Here is a 23474-nt window from a genome sequence, read left to right as displayed (position 1 = left end):
GGAATTTGACAATAGGGCGAGACCTATGCTTTGGTGGGGACCGGAGTTTGTCGTTTTGGCCTCCAGTCTGCACGTGCACAGTGGAAAGTGGGGCAACTTCCCAGTCTCTCAGCTCCATGACCCTGGGCATTGTTCCCTCTGTGCCTCCCATTTCTTCATCCACAGAAAGGAGCTAATCACCCAGACCTCACAACGTGGCCGTGGGGTTTGACGCAGGGAACGCAGAGCCACCCGGCCCGGAGTTGGTGTGGAGCTCCGTGGAGGAGAAACGAAGCCCCCCTTTCCAGCCTTGGTTCAACCCAAGCAGCATAATGCGAGCAGCCTAGAAATACAGATGGGTCACTGTAAACAGAACTAAGGGGGGAATCTTTACGTCTTACTACATGTAGAACCCCTGCCATTAAAGCGGTTGTTTTGACTGGAAAACCAAGAAAACTCAATGAGAAACGAGGCATTTAAGCACCTATTTCTGTGCATGTACATTTGTTAACAGGAATTTTAAATATAAATGATTAGGATTGCCTTAAAATATGTAAAATATAGAGAGATTAAAATTAAAATTAGTCTAAACTCTAAAAGGTAAGACTGGGCTAAGGCAGTTCTCCCCCCCCCCCCCCCCCCCTGTCTGCCAGGGCTCCAGGGACGGGCACAGCCGCTGCACCCGGGGCTGGGGCGGGAGAGCAGCCTGCAGCCCTAGAAGCACGTGAGCAGGTGTGGACCAGAGCAGGAGTCCTCCGTCCGTCCACCCGTCCCTCAGCAAATAGTGCCGTGTGCCTGCTTGGGCCCATTTCAGATACTAGTATTTACTCAGCAGTGAATGAACGTCCCTGCCCTCATGCACATTCTAGTGGAGGAGAGACACGTTAAATGAAGAAGGGGGATATGTCAGATGGTAATTGCTACGGAGAAAAATAAAATGGCCAAAGACATCCTATGGGGGTGCGTGGGAAAGGGGCCTGGTGGGGAGGTGTTGCGTAGGGCCAGGGCAGGCCACCAGGAGAGTTTGACACTGTGTGGAGACCTGAGGGATGTGTCAGGCAGAGGAAACAGCATGTGCCAAGGCCCTGAGGCAGAGCTTTCTTGGCCACAGCAGCAGCCAGGATCAGGAGCAGAGTGAACAAGGGGGAAGAGGCGGGGCAGTCAGGGAGGCAAGGAGGAGGCCCAGTCACATAGGGCCACAGAGTCCGGGGAAGACGCTGGCTGCCACGTGGAGTGAAATGGGAGCCACCACAGGGAAGAGCTCTGTTGTGAATGAGGATGTGGGATCCGGAAGGGAGCAGAGAGGCCAGGTAGAGGATCATGTGGCCACTCGGGCGTCAGGAGAGGGTGGCTGGGCCCTGGCTGGTGCGGGCAGACAGCACTGATTCAGGAGGTGCTCTGGAAGTAGGGAGGACGGGATTTGCCACTGGGTCGATAGGGGCATGAAGAGAGAGGAATCAGGACGGTGCTACGGTTGCTGGTGTAGGGGACACGAAGGAGACAGTTCCCATTTATAAAGTGGGGATGGCCATGGGGGAGTCAAGGAGGTGGCTTAGGACACGTTACGCCTGAGATGCTGGTCAGATATCCCAGGGGAAATGGTGAAGGGCCCTCAGTGTAAGAGCCCGACCTTCAGGATGGAGGTCTGGGCCGGGAACCGACTTACAGGGGTCACCGCGTGTTGGTGGCACGTCATGCTAGGAGCCTGGGCAAAGTGGCTGAGGAAAGAGACGGGGACGGACCCCCGCCTGCCCGCCTTGTAGAAGTCGGGCCCTGAGAGGGAGCAGCAGAGAGGACGGAGGAGGAAGAGCCAGGGAGTTACAAGACCAATCCCCACCCAGAAGCCCCAGGGGAAGGTGCACCAGGCAGGAGGGCCCACGGAACCGCATCTCGGCACCCTTGATGGGAGCATCCTCTGCACTGTGTCCAGGAGGCAGCGACGTGTGGAAGGGAATTGCATCTGAGACTCAGGCAGCCCTTTCCAGTTTTGGGCGTCCCGGGCAGGTCCTCACCCTCCACGAGCCTCTTCTGTCATAGGATGCTGACACCCTTCTCAAGGGGGACTCTGGCGACCTTCCCTTCCACTTCCTTGGTCCTCCCTGCCCAGGACCCATTCACAGGTGCCATCTCGGACCCCTGGGATAGTGAGTGGCCTCCCGCTGATGCCGCACACAGTGTCTGACTTGTGGCCGGAGCTCTTTCCGCACAGCTGCGCGCCTCGTCTTCCGTCACCTCCGTGAGGAGCTTGGTCTGCCCCGGCCCGGGGCCCGCCCACCATTCTCAGAATGGCTCCTTTGCTTTTCAAAGCGCAGCATCGGGATCCGTCAGACTAGGCGGTGTCACCACCACACGGGGCTCTGCTGGGGCCTCCGAGACCTTAAAGGTCCCGTCCTCTACCGGGCCTCCCCAGGGCTTGCCCACGGGACGGCGCCCCCAAAGGCCATCCGATGCCAGAGGACGACCCTGGGCTGGGCCGAGTCCAGACGGCAGGAAAATGGCCCAGGGAGCAAAGGGAGGGCTGGACCTTAGCGGGGGGTGGGGGGGAGACCTCCCCATGTCCTCACCCTGCGCCTCAGTCCCTCACTTGGTTCACCTCGGGGGAGGCAGCCTCCCCCACCCCAGGTCCAACGGTGCGAGACTCTTTCCACGTGCAGCCGCCCCTTCCTCCCGCCGCCAGCAGCGCCCCGGTCTGGTGAGCCCGAGGGGACGGGAGCCTGCTCTCCGGGCCCAGGCTCCGGGCAGCCACGGCTGTGTGAGCAGGGGTGAGGCTGAAGACGGAATGGATGCGTGGCCGTTACAAAATAATCAGAGCAGTGACCGTGGTCATCAGAGCTGTCTATGATCCGGGGCCTCCTGCCCGTCCCCACCCCCCGTCTGTGGACCCGTGGGAGACGCTGCCCTGGCCCCTTCTGGTTAGGCCGCAGCCCCAGAAGGTAGCTACCCTCGTTGCCGGCTCCCAGGGGAGCAAGTCATGGATCCGTGGGGGTAGGGACTTGCCTGAGGTTCCAGGCCTGACCCCTGACCCCAGCGTCCGGGCCTTCTTGGCCCCTGCCGACTCCCTTCTTCACACCTCGCCACCCCCCCCCCCAGAAGGCAGCAAGGGCTGCCCTGTCTCGCCAGGGCTAAAAGCGGCAGTGTGGCTGTGGCATGTTCCGCCCGCTCTACACGTAGGAGGGTGGCACAGAGACCTCCTTCTCTGCCTGACCTGGAAAGTCCCCTATTCTCGGGCTCCGGGGCAGAACGCACCTTGCCCGGCTGCTTTCCGGCGAAACACGGCTGGTGTGCTTCCGGCCGAGGGCCAGGCCCGCTGCTCTCCTTGCTCTCAGTCCTTCTGGACAGTCACTCACGCGGGGCGCTCTGCTTTTTAAGCCCCATTGGAGAAGCGAGGGGCCTGACACTCAGGGTGCGGGAGTCCCTCCCACACGGTCCCTCGGGATTTGAACCCAGGCTGGCGGCTCCTCTTCCTCGAGCCGCGTGGGGCCGGCTGCGTGGACTCGGTGCGTCCGGAAAAACGGCCGGGAGAGGGGAGACTGTGCGGGGAGTGCGGGCGCTGTGCCCAGATGGGCCGCCCCTCACTGCGGGTCCTCTCCGAGCCTCAGGGCCCTCCTCTAGAAATGGACTTATTAAAGGTGGGAGCGGGAACATCTCACTTACACCTCTGTGGGGCGGAGCCTGCTCTCAGCACCTCAGGTGTGTTAACTCACTTGCCCCTCCCGTCACCTAACGGAGGGGGGCACAAGGGGCTGGGGAACTTGGCCCGGGTCCCTCCGTCTCTGAGCGGAGACGCCTGCCCTTGGCGGTCTGCTTCCTCAGTTAAACAAGGCCTAAGCCTGGCATGTAGCCAGCCACACGGCAGGCTCAGAAGTTTGCTTCCCTTCAGCGAGCGCTCCGAGGCCCACGGCCCCGTGCCCGGCTGGCCCTCGCCCAGCCCTGGCACCTCCTCATGTCGCAGTGACTGTGCCATTGCCGTCTGGCTCTGGTGGGCATGTACAGACGGCTGGTTGCAGTTTCCCTCCCCTCCGAGCTGTGTGCCCTGAGGGTGAGCCCTCTGGGAGTTACTTCTGTCTGGTGCCCACCAGAAGTTCTCCAAGGTGGCTTGAACTGAAGCCCCCACCCACCCAGCCAGCCCCATGACCTTGCCAGGACAGTGGGCGGGGCCCAGCGCCCGTCTGGTCCCAGCACCAAGGGGCGCTGCTGGGAGAGGTGGCATTCCTGGACTCCACCACCCTGTATGAGCCTCGCTCTTGGCTCAGCCCTGGGGGACTCAGGGTGGGCCTGGGTCTGTCCGGCTTTTCCTCGTCTCCGGCCGTGTGTGCTTCCGGAAGGTGCCGGGTCTCACTGGAGCAGCAGTGTGGGCAAGCAGGTGCTTGGGCACAGCCAGCAGTAGGACCAGGGAAGCCCTGCTCTCCTGGGGCCTTGGTTTGCTTGGGGGCAGAAACTTGAACAGGCGATTCTACCTGCTGGTGAGAGGTCAGGGCCGACTTCTCACAAGGGAGAAGTGGGCCCTGTAAGGGCATCTGGGCAGGCATTTCAACAAGGAGCAGCCAGGACAAGGAGAGGAGGGCCCAGAGGGGGCGAGCACGGACAGATCATGTAATATCTTGGGACTTATGGCCACACCTCGAGCTGGGTATTAATCATAGCATTGGGCTTTATGTTAAATGATGGTTTCTTGGGGACATAGGAAAATCCTGGGGTAGGACCTTGACCTTAACAGTTTTTGTCATCATCTGTGCCATTGGAGTGTCTGGGTGCCAGGCCCCCCGAAGCTACTGAGCATTAGTGTCTTCTGAGTCCCACACAGCTGGGAAGGGGTTGGAGCAGGGTTTAGTTCCTTGTCCCAGGAGCCCAGCCCTAAGGCCAGTGTGTCCGCTACCCCCTGCCTCCTGCATCTTCATAGCTCTCCACCTCCACAACCATCTCTAAAAAGAAAAACTAGCTGCTTGCATCAGCCTGAGGTGATCCCGGGGGCTGGCATGTTGGTGTCCTGGGTGATGCTCAGGGGGGACAGGAGAGTCACCAGGCCAAGTCCGTTCCAGCGTTTAGCGTGGGACGTGTTGGGTGATAGATGATTTAGTCGGCGGTCACATACGCATAAAGGAGAGAGCCCATTGCTGGTCCTCGTGCTTGGGGCCAGCAGGCCGTGCCCTCTTGGTGTCGTGCAGCCACGGACAGATACAGCTGCTCCCTGGCTGTAGAGCGTGGTCCACAGGCCCGATCCTACCCACTGCCTGTTTCTGTCAATTGTGCTGGAACACAGCCACACACATTCAGTCACGGACTGTCTGTGGTGTCTTTACGCTCCAAGGGCTGAGTAGTTGTCACGGGAGTGGCCCACAGAGCCTGAAATGTTGACTTCACTCAGAAGTTTGCTGATCCCTAGACTCTTGAGGCTGACCTGCCTGGGGTGGGATGGAAAACTCACCACGGTACATCTTTCAGAGGAAAAAGCAGGAGCACGGTGCATACGTTTCCACTTTTAAAAATAGCAAACAGTATATACGCGCACACACCCTCACCTGTCTTTATGTACATGCTCTATACATAATGGATCGTTCTAGAAAGATACACTGAAAAATAACTGCGGTGGCCTGGAGGATGAGGGTGGGAAGACTCATTTCCTACATTTATCTCTGCATGCTTTTTTATTTTGCACCACTTTTTGTGTTTCTTACTCAAGAAAATAATTTAGTCCCAAAGTATACTGAAGCTGAAGAGTGGAGATAAGGAAGACGGAGAAGGGAGTATCTTTTGCCTTATTTACCTTTTTCAGGAAGATGGAGTCACTGTCTCTTTATACGTGGGATGCTTCTTATTTGAATGGCATTTTCATAAGACCTACTTGAGAGAAAGCTGTACGAGAAACTTGGAATGGCTGGTTATATTGAAATGCACATAAACTTTCAGTTGAACCCTCGAGGTGGAAAGGCTTGGGGGCACCATAGAGAACGATCTAAGCCTGTCTTCCTCTTGAGCTGCGTGAGGCATCCCTGTAAGCAAAGTGCCATTTTGGTGAGGGGAACAGAGCCTTTTCGTCTTCTGATGGTCGTCTCATTCCTTGGATGAGTCCCGATCTGGTCTTGAATGGTGAGACAGGGCACACATCGGCCAGGAAAACACCAGAAAATCTTCACCAGCCATGCGGATCTCATACCCGCCAAACTTCACGGACCGTGCTCAGATCTGCCCTCTTCCAAGGAGAGCTTAAAACTCTTTCTCCAGAAGGTGCAGATACAATCAGATGTTCAACCAGTTTGCCAACCCACCACAATACCTGCCCTTGACCTCAAGGATAAATGGAACAGTTCTCCTTTTAGCCACTCTTCCGGTTTGCAGAATCACCCCCAAGTGACTTGTTACTTTCAATCTGTGGCTCTCAGCCGTGGTGCACGCACTGGATCCACCCGGAAGGGGTCTAGTAAGACAGAGGTCAAGCCCTGCACGGTGCCATAGGGCTTCTTATTTCTGTGTCCCACTGGTGATTCTTAAGGGTACCCAGGGTGGAGAACCCCAGCTTGAGGGAGGTGTTGGAGGAGACGCTGGGAAGGTGGTGGAGTTAGAAGACCCTAAGCTTACCTTGTCCCATGGGTACAACTGGACGGCACATCAGCATAAATACCCCACAGACTCTGCGGGTACCGGCAGAGAAGACGATGCATTAAAGAGGACAGCAAAGGGCAGAGACGTGGTGGGGAACGAAACAGGCCCTCGCCGTCCACGGTCAGGAGGGGGCAGCGGCTGCAGAGGAGGGCAAGAAATGGACAGTCACACCAGGGAGCCTGAAGGAGGAAGACGCATTCCCGTAACCTATGGCTTTGAAAGTGGTATGTGCCGAATTCTGGGGGGTTTTAAAACCAGAGGGATTTAAAGCCCATAATTTTTAAATCACCAGCTTCTGGGAGACAGGAAACGGAGTCTCCACCCCTAAAGAGAGAACTGGACAAACAGCCCACGGAAATAGGGCATAGAAGCAGCAATTTGAATAACGTCTGGGGCCTGCCGGGGGTGGGGGCAGTTATGTACTCACCTCAAAGCAGGTCCCAGGGAGGATTCGCCAGGAACAAAGGAGCTGGCGGGTGCCATCTCTGTCCTCCACCCCCACACGGGACCATCTTCTGGGACCAGTGCGCAGCCAGCATCCACCACCCAACTTGCTTAGGCCGAGCCTCACCCCCCTGCGCTTCAGCAGATGGGCCCTTTCCGGTCACCTGCCCCCGGTCCCCATGCTGCGGGTCCCCTCCCCCAGAAGACAGGTACACACCTTGCCAACACCACGTCTGCCACACCGCGCTCTGCGGGGCCTCACCCGGGTAGCAGTGGGGGCAGGCCCTGTGGAGGCTGCAATCAGACTTCGTTGACAGTGCACGCCATGCCCTGGGACCGAACAGCGCCCCCAGCAGGCCAGGAGAGCCTCTGCAGGTGACTGGACTCAAGGAGGCAGCAGCCCGGACAAAACCGGGTGCGTGCAGCTCACCGAGGAAACACCCCTCGGAGCGCCGGGTTCTGGGGGCCAGGGGACCCTGCACTGCAAGGCCTACAGCACCCCTTATTCCTAAGACCATTACTTCCGAGAGCATGAGATGTAGCTGACATTCCAACACACGGGACACAGAGTTGGACCGGAGGAGACAGAAGACTAGGTCCCAGAGGAAAGCACAGCACACAGTCGCAGATGAGATGGATACAAGTCATATGTCGGTAGAGAATTTCATGGTCATAACGATGCTCATTAGACTTGAAAAAACTGGAGGATATCCGTGAGAGTCGTAATGAGATAAAAAAAAAAAAAAAAAGCCAGTCACAGATAATACAGTAAGTGAAATTAAAAATGCTCCAGATGGAATAAACGGCCACAGCGTCAGCAGCAAACAGCTCGGTCCCACAAGTGCTCCAGGGTCCAGCGTGGCAGCGGGCAGCAGCCACGCGAAGCCACCCCCCAGCTATGGAAGGCAGCTCCCAGCAAATGGAATATTGACCGGGTCTCTACACTTGGTTTATAAGCGAAATGAAAAGCAAATTTCTCTCAGTGGCCATTTTTCACCGATGAGCGGCTGAGACCATCGGATCCATGGCACCCATGTGCTGGGGCCTAGGACGCCACGATGGAGCACCCCAGTGGCTTATTAAAAAGAACGGGCAATCCTAGGGCTTCCGGCAGGTGCTACTCACGCAGACGTGGATTCCTTTGGTGCCGCGACAGTAGCCAGCGGGAGCAGAAGAGGGAGTTTCTGAAAGGTTTGCCAAGCGGACACGTCAGGTCCAGAAGACCCTACAGGTCAAGGAGTACGTACGTGGGGGACATCTGGGCTGTGTCCTGGGTGACCAGCAGTACTCCCTTCCAGCTGAGGGCCTGGGCCAGGCTCCGGCTGAGCGCCAGGTACGCAGTGTCCGTCACCGGGACGTGATGTCCCCACAGAGCTCCCCGTCTCCATGACAGTGCATCCCTATGGCCCAGGAAGTCCACGTTTTGCGGGCCGGGGGCAGGAAGCTTCTCCACCATGTTCTCCCTGGTCTCCCACCCACTGGTTGGAACACTCCATCCCCGCGTGGACCCCAGGATGGCTCCACCAGGACCAGAAGGACGGGACTCTACTTGGACCTGGGAGCCGTCTTGTCCGAGGCAAGATGAGCCCTGCTGGAGGTGGCAGGAGGGGACTTTTATCAAGCACCCAGAACGGTGCCATGCTCTGTCACACAGACCTGCCAGAGAGGGTCCTGCAGCATCCTTCCTTGAACTCTTTTGTGCCATTCTGTAAAACAGCCTTGAGATGTAGTTCATGTTCCATGCAATTCAGCCATTTCAAGCATGCACAAATTACATTTTTATCATGTCCTGAAGGAACCCCGTATCTCCCCGGCTCCTGGCAGCCACATGCTTCCTGTTTCTCCAGATCGCGCTATCTGGACGAATGGAGTCACCGAGTACGCGGACTTTGGAGGCCGGCATCCATCACAGCAAGCGTTTGCAAGGTTTGGCCCTGCTGCGTCCCGCATGGAGGCGGCCCCGTTCCCCTCTCCCCCCGAGGGGTTTTGTTTGGCCTGAGAGGTCAGTTAGCACGTGCCCCCTGCGCGGGGGGAAACACGGATTCCTAGGTGTTCCGTGACACGGGGGCATAAGGAAGTAAAGACCCCACACTGGCAAGACCCACGTGCTCTCCTGTTAGGTATAAGAGTGAACTGGGTCCTGTGGGGATGCAAAAGGAAGAGAAGAATTTTAACAAGATCTTTTTGTACAGAACACTCCGGGCCTCAGCTTCTCCTCCTTGATCACACTGTGACTTTACTTGCTAGTAGAGAGGGGACGTCGTTCACGGGGGAGTTTTATTTTCTGCTTTTAAGGAAAAGGACGGTCAGAGTCCTTTCCTTGCATTTGCCGCTCTCTGAGCCCATGGCCGCAGCGGTGTTCTGGAGCGGAGTTCTCTGCCACTTGTCACTCAGAGCAGAGTTTCATTACTGGTGCAGCTGAGTGACAACACTGCCTTGTACGGCTAGGCCACGTCCTCCATTCTGCTGATGTTTGGGTTGTTGACGCTTTTTGGCCATTCTGACTAACGCTCAACGTCCAGCTTTCTGCATCGGACATGTTTTCATTTCTCTTCGGCAAGCGTCGAGAGCTGCCAGGTCCTGCGGTCACTGTAGTCACTTGAACTGCTGGACCGTCTTCCAAAGCAGCCACCACACTTAGCATTCGCGCCGATGGGTAGTGGGGTTCTGCTTTCTCCACATCCTCCCCAACATTTGTTGCAGCCACCTTGGGGCTGCAGAGTGATACTTCATTACGGTTTGGATGTGCGCGTTCCGAAAGCTGATGCCGTTGAGCATCTTTTCGCGTGCTTCTGGGTTATTTGGATATTGTCCTTGGAGAAATGTCTTTTCAGATTTTGGCTCCTTTTGTAATTCACTTGTCTGAATGGCAGTTTTTACTATGATCCAGCTTATGGAGGGGACTCGGAATCCCAGGGTGCATCAGTGACCTGTCTAGGTAGTCCAGCTGGTAAATAATACAGTGCAAGATTTCTGTCCCCAGGTCCCCTGCTTTTTCTACCCGGGCAAGGGGACAAGGTCATGGTCTCCCAGGAGACGCAGAACAGAGGAAAGACGCCCCTTCGTGCTGAAGTAGATCTAAAAAGATTACCTTGGGGCACCTGGGTGGCTCAGTTGGTTAAGCATCTGGCTGTTGACTTCTGCTCAGGCCAAGATCTCATGGTTCATAGGTTCCAGCCCTGCACCAGGCTCCACTCTCTCTGCTCCTCCCCCAGCTCATGTGCTCTGTCTCCCTCTCAAAATCAATAAATAAAGTAAAAACAACAGCAGCACCAGCAATAATCTGCCTTATTTCAGGGCGTCTCCATCAGTGTGAGGCTTCCCGCCTCCCTGGACTGGCCTGTGCAACAACCTTGGCCCCAGCACTTTCGAGGGAAAGGACCCAGGGAGTGGGCAGCTCTCCTTCCCTCTCAGAGGGGCTCAGCTGTGCTCCAGGCACCGCACCCCCTGCTCCTCCCGGGTGAAACAGACCCACCATCTCCGGTCTTGCCATACTAATCAATTGCCAGTGTTCAACGTAAAAATAATTGTACGCTGGTAAGAACGTGTGATCTACCCTGCTCCGTTTTAAGAGTACAGTACGTTCTCGGGGGTTCACAGGGACAGTGTTGCAGCTAAGGGCTCTAGAAAGGATCCGGGTTTGCTTCCTAACTCCGCACTCAGGAAACTGCTGTTCCACTCTTGATTCCAGGACTGTGACCGTTTTCCACACCACCTGTAAGTGGAATCCCGTGGAGTTTACCCTCTGCAGACTCCCCTCACTTAACATAATGTCCTCCGAGTCCGTCCGTGGGGTCGCATGGGTCAGAATTTCCTTTAAGGCTGAGTGACATCCCGTCATACGTGTACACGTTTTCTTCATCCATTCATCAGCCGCGGGCACTTAGCTCGTTTGCAGGTCTTGGCTGTTATGCGTAAGGCTGCCGCGAGCCCGGGGGTGCAGATACCTTTTCAGCATCCCGATTTCAGTTCCTTCGGGTACACACCCTGAGGGATGGCTGGACTATGCAGTGCTTCCCTCTATAATCGTTCGAGGAAGCTCCATGCCGTCTCCCGTAGCAGCTGTAGTGTTTGACACTCCCACCGACAGCGTGCAAGGCTTCCGGGCCCACACTTGCCCAGCGAAACTCGGTGTCTTGTGAGAATTGCCATTCTGACAGGTGTGAGGCGAGACCTTATTGTGGTTTTCATTTGCGTTTCCCCAGTGACAGGACCATCTTGGCACTAAAGTGGACGTTTCTCCAGAGACAATGTGCAAATGGCCAACGGGTATAGGAAACTATTTGGGACAGTTTTTGACCTACAAAAACCGTGGCCTTAGAGGCTGCCAGCTCTTATCCAACTGCTTCTCCATCTCCCCAGCCATTACTACGGCTTCCTGCTCCCCCTGGACTTTCTCCGGAGGTCACACACTCAGTATGAGGCCAGCCACCCTCCTCCAGTGGCCTCCATGGCCCTGGGTTTACGGAAGTCACTGCAAAAGCTTCTGCCCATCGCAACCAGCAGTGCGGCCAAGCTCATGGTCACTGCTTGCCGTGGCCTTGAGGATGGAGCTGTCCCTGGCCCCAGTCTGGCCCCTGTCCCACCTACATTCATGGTCAGGCTCTCAGCCCCAGCGGCAATTCTGAGAGGCCACACGCATCATCCCAGTGATACCTCACTGCAGCCCCGTGGAAAATCCTGCCTCCTGAGGAGAAGCAGCTGGCTGTGTCTGGCAGGCTCCCACCCCTCCCCTCCTGGCCCAGGGCCCTTTGCACCATGAACCACACAACTCTCTTCTCATCCTTTTCAGCTCTTCCTCCTCTACCCACTGCGATGACTCAGTCTGGTGCCCTGCTCAGAACACCCTGTGTTTACCCCTGCTGGGGCAACTTCTCTGGGGTCCGCCCTGCCTGTCCCACGTGGGGCTGGGGGGCCCCTTTCTGCCTAACACAGTATCTGGCAACATAACTCATGTGGTCAGAGTAGCTAACTGTCCCTGGAACTCTCAAAATAGCTCCACCTTTAGTGTATCCTGGGAGCTAAGGTTCGAGAACAAGGCACTTGCCTGAAGAAGTGCAGCCAGCCTGTGGCTTTCCATGTGGCCGACTCCCATTCCTGGGCACAGCATCCTGACGGCCACATGCTCATCCCCTGTGACAGGTAGGGGAACAAGGCTCAGACAGCAAGGCACCCTGCCCGTGGGCCGCAGGACTGGGACCTGACTCCCAGCCCGGGCCCTAATGCCAAAGGCTGTGTCCCCACACAGCGGATGCCATTTGTCGACAGAATGATGTTCCTACTGACTTGCAACTCTCCCTCCCAAGAGCCACTTACCTCGGGGCCAACAGGCTCTGGTAGGACTCCCTCACATGTCGTGCCCAATAACCGTGGCCACAGAGCGAGGGGCAGCTACTTGGACCCTGAATTCTGAACGGGCAGGGGGGTGGGGGTAGTTTCAAATGACATTTATATCCAAGTCCTCCTGAACAGTGCCACGATTCCTTCCATCATCTTCTACCCATCATGTAAGGGGCCTTCCGGGATAAAGAGACCTTTTGGTAACTCAGGTAATACTGAGAGAGAAGGACAGGCTGCCCTTGGGCCTATGGCCATATGTCCTTCTGAAGGAGGGTCGTGCGGCTAAGCAGCTGGCCAGGCCACAGGAATGAGGAGTCACAGCTCACCCTTGTTCAAGGTGTGAACAAGGGTCCTCTCCCTCTGCATACAGAGCAGAGCATCACCCCCCCCCCCCACCGCCCAACTCCTGAGGGAGAAGGGAGACACTCAAAGGAAGTTTTCATTTTGTCCTGGAGATGTTGTCCTCAACAAGGGACTTCTCACTGAGCACAACGGCTATGTCCCTCTACAGGCATGACAATCATATCATTGTAAGCAAGACCAGTGCCGAGTGGCAGGAAGGAATTGGGAGACTGCGCAGAACTCACCGGGACCCCCGGGGGCAGAGGCAGATTCTTTTTGAATGTGAGCCATCCCCTAAGCCATCTAGATGGGGCCTGGCTGACCGGGTCTGCCACCTACACCTGGGTGGCCTCCGTCCTGCCGAGCCTCTGTGCTCCTCGGTGGATGGGCGGTCTTCCCTTGCAGAGTCTGGGGGGACCCAGGTCACACATGTGAAAAGATGCTGGCACAGGGACGCTCATGACCTGAGTTTCATCTCAGCCTGTTTTTTTGCAAGTATTTTGCACCAGTAAGATGTGTACTGTAGAAGTTTTTTCTTCTCATTTTTGAGCAGCTTAAGCTCACCCTTCAGAGACCACTGCTGTTCATGTACCAACTCTTAATGATTCCACTATTCAGTTCTCAGTCTTTGCCAGACAGGGTGACCCCAAGAATGTCCACGTCCCAGTCCCCAGAACTTAGGACTGTGTCCCCTTACGTGGTGCAGGGGACTCTGCAGATGTCGTTAAGGGTCTGGAAAAAGGCAGATGGCTTAAGTGGGCCTCGTGTGATCGCAAAGGTCCTTTGAACAGGGAGAAAGAACTGGAAGCGCCGAGGAAGCACTCTCGGCCGGGGCCTCCGGAAGGAGCCAGCCGTGCCGCCGCTCTCTGCTGAGCTCTGTAAGACCGTTTTGGACGTACAGCCTCCACAACCATAAGACGGTACATTTTGCATTAAAGCCACTAAGTAGGGGGTCACAGGTTACAAGAACCGTAGGAAATAAGACCGAGTTCTCCACCTCTGCATTCATGGCCGCAGCCTGGACCCCTCAAGTCCCCCCTCCACCTGGCAGACAGGGGTCACTTTAAGTGCATCCGGACCGTGGCCTCCCCCGGCGAGAGCCTGCAGGCGGGGCCACCTCACAGCCCTCCACCCTGTCCCCGGGAGCCGAGAGCCTCCCGCCTGGGCCCGCACACCCTCTCGGGCAGCTCCTGCCCTCCTGGGGGCCACAGCCTCCTGCCCATTGCTGCTCTGGCCACCTCTGTGACTTATCTTATGTGTAACATCCACCTCCCCTGGGGCCTGGGGGGTTTTGTCCACTGTTGTAGCTGCAGGGGCTCGAACAGGGTCCCACCCACATGGGTGCTCAACCACGGAACAGAGGGACAAAGCGACACATCCCACAGGTTCTTCCTGTGCCTGGTAGGTCACACACCCTTCCTGTTGCGTCCTGGGTCCTCATGACCTGTCCTCCCCAGTCGGTCTGTAGCGCTCCTGCTGTCCTGCTGTCACGTAGACCATTTGAAACCAAGTAATCGTCTCAGTTGGACTCTGGTGGCTTGTTGGCTCTTCGACACAACGCCGTGAGGCGCGTCCTCATAATTAGACATTGGTCTAAATCTGGGTTATTCTCTCAGGATGAGTTCCACCAGAAGCGCCCATTTTTGCTACACCCTCCTTGACGTTAAATGCAATGTTCTCCAAAGCATTTTCTTTTTCTCTCGTCTCCCAGCCAGGGCACGCTTCAGTGACGACGGGGGAGGAAAGCCACGGCCGGCCTGTTCTTTCACAGCCTTCAAACTGGGGCCAGAGCTAACCCCCCCAAAGCTAGTTGGACGCACACCTAACGCTCGGGGGCTTTTGAAGACGGAAAATGCGCATGATCCGGGTTTTCCATTTCCCCTGTTGCACTCACCAGAGCTGGGTAGCGACTGTCCCCTCTGAGACCACTCCTGCCGTCCTCACACCCCGCTGGTTGGACGCCCCGCCTGGAGCCGTTTGCATTTGGAAGCCCTGACTTAATCAGATTCTCCCCTGCTCTGTCTTACAGCGACATTACTCCTCCCGGAGAACCACTGACCAAGAACAGCCGACCCAAAGCGGCTTCCCGCTTCCCCAAGCTGTCCCGAGGTCACCCCAGAGAGACACGCAACGTGGAGCCCCAGAGCGGCGACCTCTGACCTCAGCAGCATCCCAGACTCGGGCCCTATGTGCCGCGCCAGCTGCCTCTCCCCAGCAGCTCTGCGTCCGGCCTGGCCGCAGCGGCTGGTCCCTTACTCCCTGGAGTGACAGCCACGTCCACCCGGTGACCCCCAGGGAGCTCACCCTCCCCACCAGCTCCAGGACCCTAATTAAACTGCTCAGTCTCAGAGGGCAAGGAGGCTCCTCGCTGGACGGCCACACACACACTCTCCCAGGGCCAGCGCTGGGCAGCCCAGGGGCAGCGGGAGGGTGGGCGCCAGGTCGAGCTCACAGCCCTCTGGGTGACGTGCACAACTCTGAGATTCCGTTGGGTCAGAAACCTCGTCTTGACTCTTTCCCACGTGGGAATTAGAAGGACTGTTACCCTTTTTCCTTTAATGTCACTGCCTGCTGTAACCTTTGGACACGTGGGGTTCAGAGCGGGAGGTCTTCCCCCTTCCCCTTTCGCTCTCCACCAGTGGTCATCAGACAACCTGCTGTGGCCCCCGTGGCCAGCAGTGGCCGACGCGGCCTCCTTGTGAAGGAGCCCTTAGCGATGCTGAACTGGGGTGCTTGCAGCACTTTCCCTGCCTTCCTGGGTTGGCTTCTGGACGTACCGGCCCACGTAGGAAGCCTGAGGCCGCCCCGGGCCCACACGCACCTCCGTGGGCTTGGTGGCACCTCCACCATCTGGGCCAGCCCTCGGCAGCAACCTAGGGACCCTAGGCTGGGCAGAACCCAGGGCCTTGACCTCACTAGCCAAGAGGCCTCGAGGTCATGAGAGACATTCCGTTCTGCGAACCATCGTGGAAGAGGCCGTGGCCCCGGGGCCTTGCACACCTAGCACCTGGGCCCTGCGGTGCTCAGCGTGGCTCCCTGCGAACTTGGACCGTGTGCACTCTGAACAGATCGTGGTCCTTCCCTAAAGACACGCTCGTGCTGGACTCTCTACCCCCCACATGCTCTTGGTGCCCCCGGCCCGGATTCTTCAGTTCCCCCATCTCAGAGCAGGCCCCGTGGGCTGGGGCGGAGTGGGGAAGGGGCTGAAAAGGAGCAGCTCTGCCCGGCTCACGCTCCACTGCTCCCACATCCGATCACCTGAGAACCAGAGCCCTTTCACAGTGTCAACGTCCAGAATCACACAACTGTCATGCTCAGCTGGTGCATATCGTCACGCAGAACTTGCGCCTTCGGGGGGAAATGCTGACATACTAGATCAGATGTGAGACGGAGCAGGAGGAAGATGGGGCTTGAGGTGTTTGTGAAAAGCGGCCAGTGGAAGGCTGACGACATCCGCCTTCTGGGGTTGCTCGAGTCAGCCTGAGACTTGGCAAGCCACCCGGTAAGCATCGAGCCTTTTCCCGGTGGAGGGGAACTCTGGAAGGTCTGCGTGCAACCCCCTGCTCTCCAGAAGGAAGCGGAGACCGGGGACGCACAGCTCTGCAGGGCAGCCGATGGGCCCGAACCGCTTGTGAGGGGACGTTCAGCCAGGTGAGCCAGGCCCCGGTCCAGAACGAACGCCCTGTTGACGGCGGTCGGAAGCCAGAGGGGCCCTGCTGTGAGCTCCTGGGGGTTCAGAGGCCCTGAGACGTCAAGTCCCCGAATGGCACCACGGGGTGTTGTTGGCCAAGGTGCCCACTGCACATGCCTTGCTGTCACCTCCAGCCCCCACGGTGCCAGGCGGCCCCCCTTGCTTGCTGTGCCATCGGAGTCCTCGTGGACTGAATCAGGGACCATCTGAAAGCTCAAGCAGCCCCAGGCCTGCCTCCACCTAGGTCACTTGGAGGCAGGTGTGTGGTGCCCACAGAGAGACGGTCCTGCACTGCCAGCCTGGGGGCAGAACCTACCCCTGCGCTGTCCCCTGTTTGCATCAGATACGGAGTGGAGCCCCCTGTGTCTGACCCCCCCCACTGCACCCCACGCCGCCGCCCCCACCCACGGGCAAAGGGTTCCGATCACCCAGCCTGGTGAGGACCTGACCTGAAACCAGTCTGCGTGTAAATCTGACCTCACCTTCTCTAAAACCCCTCCCAGGAACTGGCTTTGACACTCTGTGCAGGGATCCAAGTGCCCCGAACTGTACAGACAGATGCCAGGCCTGGATAAACACTTACACACTCAACCTCTATTTACAAAAAGAGAATCCCTGTCTTTTAAAGCTTAACTATTCATGGAGCACGGGCCCTGCACACAGACCACTGCCTCTGATTTCGGTTCAGACACGCACGTGACACATGACAGCAGCTCCTCCGAGCCTTAACTCTGGAGTCACAGAGAATGTTTGGCTGTGCTTCAGTCTATCCAGCTGCTTAGGACCCCCTGCCCTACTGTCTGGTGAGGCGGGATGGATGGAGAAGCAGTGGAATTCTGGTTCCTGGAGAAAGAACCAGAGACCCGGGTCCAGCCCGGTGCAGGCTGGGATCGGACGCACAAGCCCCCCTCAGCCCCGTGCCCTGTCAGAAGGAAAGAACCAGAAATCGTTCCTGTCTCCTGGATCCAGTAAGATCCTTTGGTGCCTCCAAAGGTGGCATCTGAGGAAGGGGCAGCAGTGTTCCCCTGGGAGAGGACATTCTGTCCCCTGTTACCTTTAGCACCAATAATGAGGCACATGTGAGGGCTTTCTGGGTACAGAGGGATCACCTGACTGAGGTGTAAAGACGGAAACCATCGTATTAGGAGACCTGGCACGAGATGGGAACAGAGGGAGGGCTATGGGCCATGGTCTGTGGACAGGGTGTGACTGCACACGCCGGGCTCTGCTCCGTGGCTTGGCCCCTTAGAGTTCTCGGAGAACCACTCGGAGTTGGCACCGAATGCCAGGTGTGGCTTCTGCCTTTCAAAACAAGAAGCTGCCGAACCTGTCCACACCGCAGGCTGCATACAGCAGCAGCGGCCCATGCTGAGAGCCGACAGGCATGGCCGACCTGGTAATTGATCCACTTTGGGGCCGAGAGTCAGGAAACAGGAACGAAGAGCCACCAGCCCAGTTGCTCAGAGAATACCCTGATTGCCCAGCTCCCAGAACCCGGGTCACACTAAGTGTCCCCTTTTTCTCTCAGCTCCACAGGGGACAGTTTGCACGCCTGAGGCCCAGGTCTCTAGGCCTTGAACCGCACCCCACCCCCACTCCACCTGCTCCCCTTCACGTGGGGCACCAGCCAGCCCCCCACATGGAGGCCAGGCCTTGTTCTCTGAGGTCCCGGCAGCTACCCTCCCCACCAGGCTCTTCCAGAAGCCTTTATGCTTCAGCCTCTGGCCCCTCTGTACCAGGGGCAGAGCCCGTTCCCGTGAGGGGCTCCGCTCCCCCGGGAACAACTCGCCTTGCCAGGGTGTGGACCTGACGCAGGGAACAGGCTTCCTTTTCCGCCCGGAGCCGCCAGAGAAAGACACTGCGAGGGCCCCGCCTGCGCAGGAACAGCAGGCTGGCCCGGAAGTGTCCCCAAAGGGTCACACCTCAGGCTCCCTCTCAACCCCACAGGCAGTAATTGTCTTGAGCTTTCCTCAGTGTTTCACTGGGGCCTGCCACGCGTGGAGGACTCTGGAGGGGCTGCCCGCAGGCAGGCATCTGCTCCTGAGCAAGGTCTCGCACAGCGATCATTCTTCCAAGTATTTTGCATTGTTTCATTAAAGCGAACATTAAATATTTGCTGTTCGGTTTGGCTTCTGTGCTAATTTTGCACAATTGTAGCACTGTATATTTTATCTAACACTTCTGTGCCAGAAAGTTCATTTCCATGTTTCTGTAACACGTGGTCTTGATTAGGTTTCTTAAATACAACTTCAGCTACGGGCTCAGGAGGCAAGGGGGGGAACACCGGTCCCCCCACCCCCCAGCCCCTGCTCAGAGCAGACCAGCTACAGGCTCACCCTGCCGCTGCCCCGATGCCCCCTGACCCATTCCCCTCCGGGTTTCACCCCTTGCCGTCAGCCTTGAGCCATTGCTGGGTACGGGCTGGATTTTTGATAGCTGGGAGTTAGGCCCAGGAGTCTTTACTTCTGTGTCTAAATCCCAATCCCCATCCTGAATCAGTTTCCTTAGCGGAAAAAAGAAATCCGCTTTCTCTATAAGACGGTTGAGCCTCCAGCATGGATGAGCACACCCACTGGTAGAACAGGCTGAACTAATATCCTGAGGCCCAGGGGGTCAGTTCTTGGGGGCACATGAATGCTTCATCATAACTGGAAAACCACTACCGACCTGTCCAGGTACCACCCTTCCCCTCGGAACCAGGGCCGGTCTGCTTCCCACCTCGATGAATTAAGTGGAGTGGCCACTCCTTCACCTTGAAGATTCTTGATCACCATCAAGAGAGGCCGTGCAGGGGGGAGGCCCTTGCAAAAACTGGGACTGGGCCATGGAAGGATACAAAATGGCAGATTGCACATTTGCACCCAGAGGGGCTGAAATCAGCCTGGAGAGCAGGAGTTTCCAGGAGTGAGGGGGTGTGGACCTCCTGAAGAGCTTTTATGATCAAGGATTCATCCTAGGAAGGATGGCTTTACTCCACAGCCTTAGTGGCACCATCCCTGGTGTGGTCATTTGGTACAACACTCTGATTACCTTAGTAGACACGGATGTCGCGGAGGAGGGAGATCTCGGAATGCAGGAGCCGTCACATCCTGGGGGAAGGACCCCCAATGTCTGGGTCCCCGTGAGCCCTCTGCAGGGGGGTAAGACAGCAACGTATCTAGAGCCTCATGCACTGTCTGGACGTGAGTGGGGCTAGCAGGTCACAGGTTGGCTCTGAAACGTGTAATAGTATGTTAACTACCCTCTTCTGTTAAAGTTTACACAATAGAATTTTTAAACAAATGTGTTTAATTTTCTAAAATCTCTTATATTAAAGTTTTCTTTTGGAATAAGTTGTGGTAATTTTGTTACAATCTGGTTGAGACACACCTCTTTACAATGACAATAAAAATGATCACGTTTTATAAATTAGATGGCCCACTTACGGTTGGCTTCTCTGTGTTCTTTTTCAGCAGTTGGGGATTAGGTGAACTTTCAATATACACGTCATGAATATTTCCAGAAAGGTCATTCCCCCATTTCAAAGGAGAGCCTGGAACCAGAATTTTCTCAAACCAACCTCAGCCGAAATGGAGCAGAATCCCATTTTGAGTCGTTAGCCCTGTAGAATCAAAATACCATACACAAAATCCCTCATTGAAGGTTCCTATTCACCTAGACCATTACTGGGCACCCAATGTATACCAGGCGTGGGCATAGAGCAGAGGACATGACAGAGGCACACACACACCCCCCCCCCCGCCATCTTGCATTTGTGTTCAAGGTGACACCATGAAGAATGAAGATTTTCTAAGTCAGCCATCCAGGTAAGTACAGCCTGTGTTAGGTACCACGAAGTAATAGCTGGGCCTGGGGAGCCAAGAACAGGACCCGGGACCTACTCTGAACCACACAGGTGGGGGTAGGGTCTCCTCTGTGGCGCTGTTGACCCTGGGGGCTGGAGAAGGCTGTGCCGGGTAGGCCAATTCCAGTAAGGAATTGAAACGAGGCTGTCCTAGAAGGGAGAAGAATATGATTCGTGTGCTGTAGGCGGCTCTGAGGGATGTGGCGATCAAAACTATTAGTAGGGCTCAGGCATTGGTATATGATCGTAAGGGCTTAATACCGAAAATATGCAACCAATTCCTAACTTAATACTGGGTTAATTGAACATTAGAAGCAATAATGCTAGTATGAGTAACAAGAAATGTTTCTCCTTGCATAAGCTTATATCAGAGCTGATAACCACTGATAGTTTATAGTTATTTTTATCTTCTTGTTAACTAAGTATGAAACCAGTTGTCGACCAATACAGGTATGCAATCAAAGAAAGATTAAAAGAAGTAAAAGGGACTCCACAAACACAGACCCCGCCTGCTTACCAATAACATCACCTCTAGCATTTCTAGTATTGGAGGCACTGCCTGCCCAGGGACATTCGTTACACGGCCGTGGTATCCTGACTGTACAAAGGTCGCATAATCATTTGTTCCCTAAATAGGAACTCATATGGATGGCCACATGAGGGTTTTACTGTCTCTTACTTCCAATCCATGAAACTGCACCCTACAGAGCATTAATTCACTGGCCCAAAGAGACTACACCAGTACAACCAACGGGGACCACAGACCTCCCCATGGGCCAACAATTTAGGTTGGGGTGACCTCGGAGAATAAAATAACCTCCGAGGGATTTAGACTTAGCAGTCAAAAGTGCAATATCACTTATTGATCCAAAATACTTGATCAACAGAACAAGTTACCCTAAAGATAATAGTGCAACCCTATTTTAGAGTCAGTATTCACAATACAGTTTACGACCTCGATGTTGGATCAGGACATCCCGATGGTTCAGCAAAGTTTCATTTGTTCAACAATTACAGTCCTGTGTGATCTGAGTTCAGACCAGAGCAATCCAGGTCGGTTTCTCTCAAACAACTTGGTACTAATTCTTACATCTCCATATCTGTGATACAGAGATTTAATTCTTACATATTTTTTTTTCCTTTTTTTTCTATTTTTTTCTACTTTTCTTCAAGTATGCCTGGGTGCTGGACAAGCTGAAGGCAGAGCAGGAAACACTGACATCTCCCTGTGGAAGTTTGAGACCAAGAAATACTACGCCTCACCATCATCGATGCCCCAGATCACCATGACTTTATCAAGAACATGATCAGTCACCCCACAGACTGCGCTGTGCTGATTGTGGCAAGTGGTGTAGCTGAGTTTGAGCCTGGCATCTCCAATAAAGGGCTGACCCGTGAGCATGTTCTGCTGGCCTATACACTGGGTGTGAAGCAGCTCATTGTGGCAGTCAGTATGATGGACATCACGAGCCTCCTTACAGTCGTGCACGCTTTGAGGAGATCAGCAAGGAGACAAAGGCCTAAGTCAAGAAGATCAGTTTCAACTCTGAAGCTGTTGCCTTTGTGCCCATCTCGGGCTGGCATGGGGACAGCAAGATAGAACCCAGCAATAAGATGTCCTGGTTCAGAGGCTGGAAGATCACCAGGAAGGAAGGAAACATGGTGGGCGTGACCCTGCTAGAAGCACTGGACTCCATCATGCCCCCTGCCCTCCCTGTGAACAAGCCCCTGTGGTTGTATATAAGATTGGGGGCATTGGCACCATGCCCATGGGCCGGGTAGAAACAGGCTTCCTCAGGCTAGGCATGGTGGTGACCACTTCCTCCTGTAACACTACCATGGAGGTCAAGTCTATAGAGATGCACCACAGGGCCCTGGCTGAGGCCCTGCCTGGTGACAATGTGGGCTTCAATGTAAAGCTATCTGCGGGGAAGGAAACAGACAATGAAATCCAAGAGGCACAGAGAACTCCCTTCGGATATAACTTGCATCCATCCTCTGCATGACATATCATAGTGAAACTAGCAAAATACAAAGATAAGGAGAGAATTCTGAAAGCAACTAGGGACAAACGGGCATTCACCTACGAGGAAAGACACATAAGGGTAGTAGCAGACCTATGCACAGAAACTTAGCAGGCCAGAAGGGAGTGATAGGAAGTATTCAATGTGCTGAATAGGAAAAATATTCAGCCAAGAATCCTTTATCCAGCAGGCTGTCATTCAAAATAGAAGGAAATACACAGGTTTCCCCCCCGACCAAAAAAACTGAAGGAGCTCATCACCACTAAACTAGCCCTATAAGAGATCCGAAGGGGACTCTGTGAGTACAATATTCCAAAGACCACAAAGGACCAGAAACATCACTACAAGCATGAAACCTACAGATAACACAGTGACACTAAATCCATATCTTTCAATAACACTGAATGTAAATGGACTCAATACTCCAATCAAAAGACAGAGGTTATCAGAATGCATAAAAAAAAACAAGACCCATCTATTTTCTGTCCCGTTTTAGACCTGAGGATACCTTCAGATTGAAAGTGAGGGGATGGAGAACCATCTATCATGCCACTGGAAGCCAAAAGAAAGCTGGAGTAGCCATACCTGTATCATACAAACTAGATTTTAAACTTAAGGCTGTAACAAGAAATGAAGAAGGGTATTATATCATCATTATGGGGTCTATCCATCAAGAAAAGCTAACAATTATAAATGTTTATGAACCCAATTTGTAGCACCCAAATATATAAAATAATCACAAACATAAGCAATCTTATTGGTAAAAATGTGGTCATTGCCAGGTGACTTATACTCCACTTACAACAATGGACAGATCATCTAGGCAGAAAATCAATAAGGAAACAATGACCCTGAATGATACACTGGACCAGATGGACTTGACAGATCTATTCACAACTTTTCATCCAAAAGCAGCAGAATACACATTCTTCTTGACTGCACATGGAACATTCTCCAAGAAAGATCACATACTGGGTCACAAAACAGCCCTCAATAAATATAAAAGAACTGAAATCATACTATGCACATTTTGAGATCACAATGCTTTGAAACTTGAAATCAACCACAGGAAAACCTCCAAATGCATGCAGGTTAAAGAACATCCTACTAAAGAATGAATGGGTCAACCAGGAAATTAAAGAAGAAATTTAAAAATATGTGGAAAGAAACGAAACTGAAAACATGACAGTTCAAACCCTTTGGAATGCAA

At 54.8% G+C, this 23474-nt stretch overlaps 1 protein-coding gene and 1 pseudogene across 4 annotated transcripts in view; both read left to right on the top strand.

The window, feature by feature from the left end:
* The window catches only part of SNX29 (sorting nexin 29), a 495580-nt gene extending 475769 nt beyond the window's left edge, over positions 1–19811 (top strand). For 2 of the 4 annotated variants that reach the window (XM_042972465.1, XM_042972468.1), the window contains one exon: positions 14735–19811. In XM_042972465.1, coding sequence (XP_042828399.1) covers positions 14735–14864 — 130 coding nt within the window. In that variant the 3' untranslated portion in view covers positions 14865–19811. Of the gene's footprint in view, positions 1–14416 lie in introns of all 4 variants that reach the window. The other 2 variants (XR_006212700.1, XM_042972466.1) reach the window with 2 other exon arrangements.
* Positions 17781–22174, top strand: LOC107179132 (annotated as a pseudogene).
* Positions 22175–23474: the final 1300 nt, after the last annotated feature.

Source organism: Panthera tigris, chromosome E3 (genome assembly GCF_018350195.1).
Source record: "Panthera tigris isolate Pti1 chromosome E3, P.tigris_Pti1_mat1.1, whole genome shotgun sequence".
NCBI classification, from domain to species: Eukaryota; Metazoa; Chordata; class Mammalia; order Carnivora; family Felidae; genus Panthera; species Panthera tigris.
This window is presented reverse-complemented; position numbering and strand designations above follow the sequence as displayed.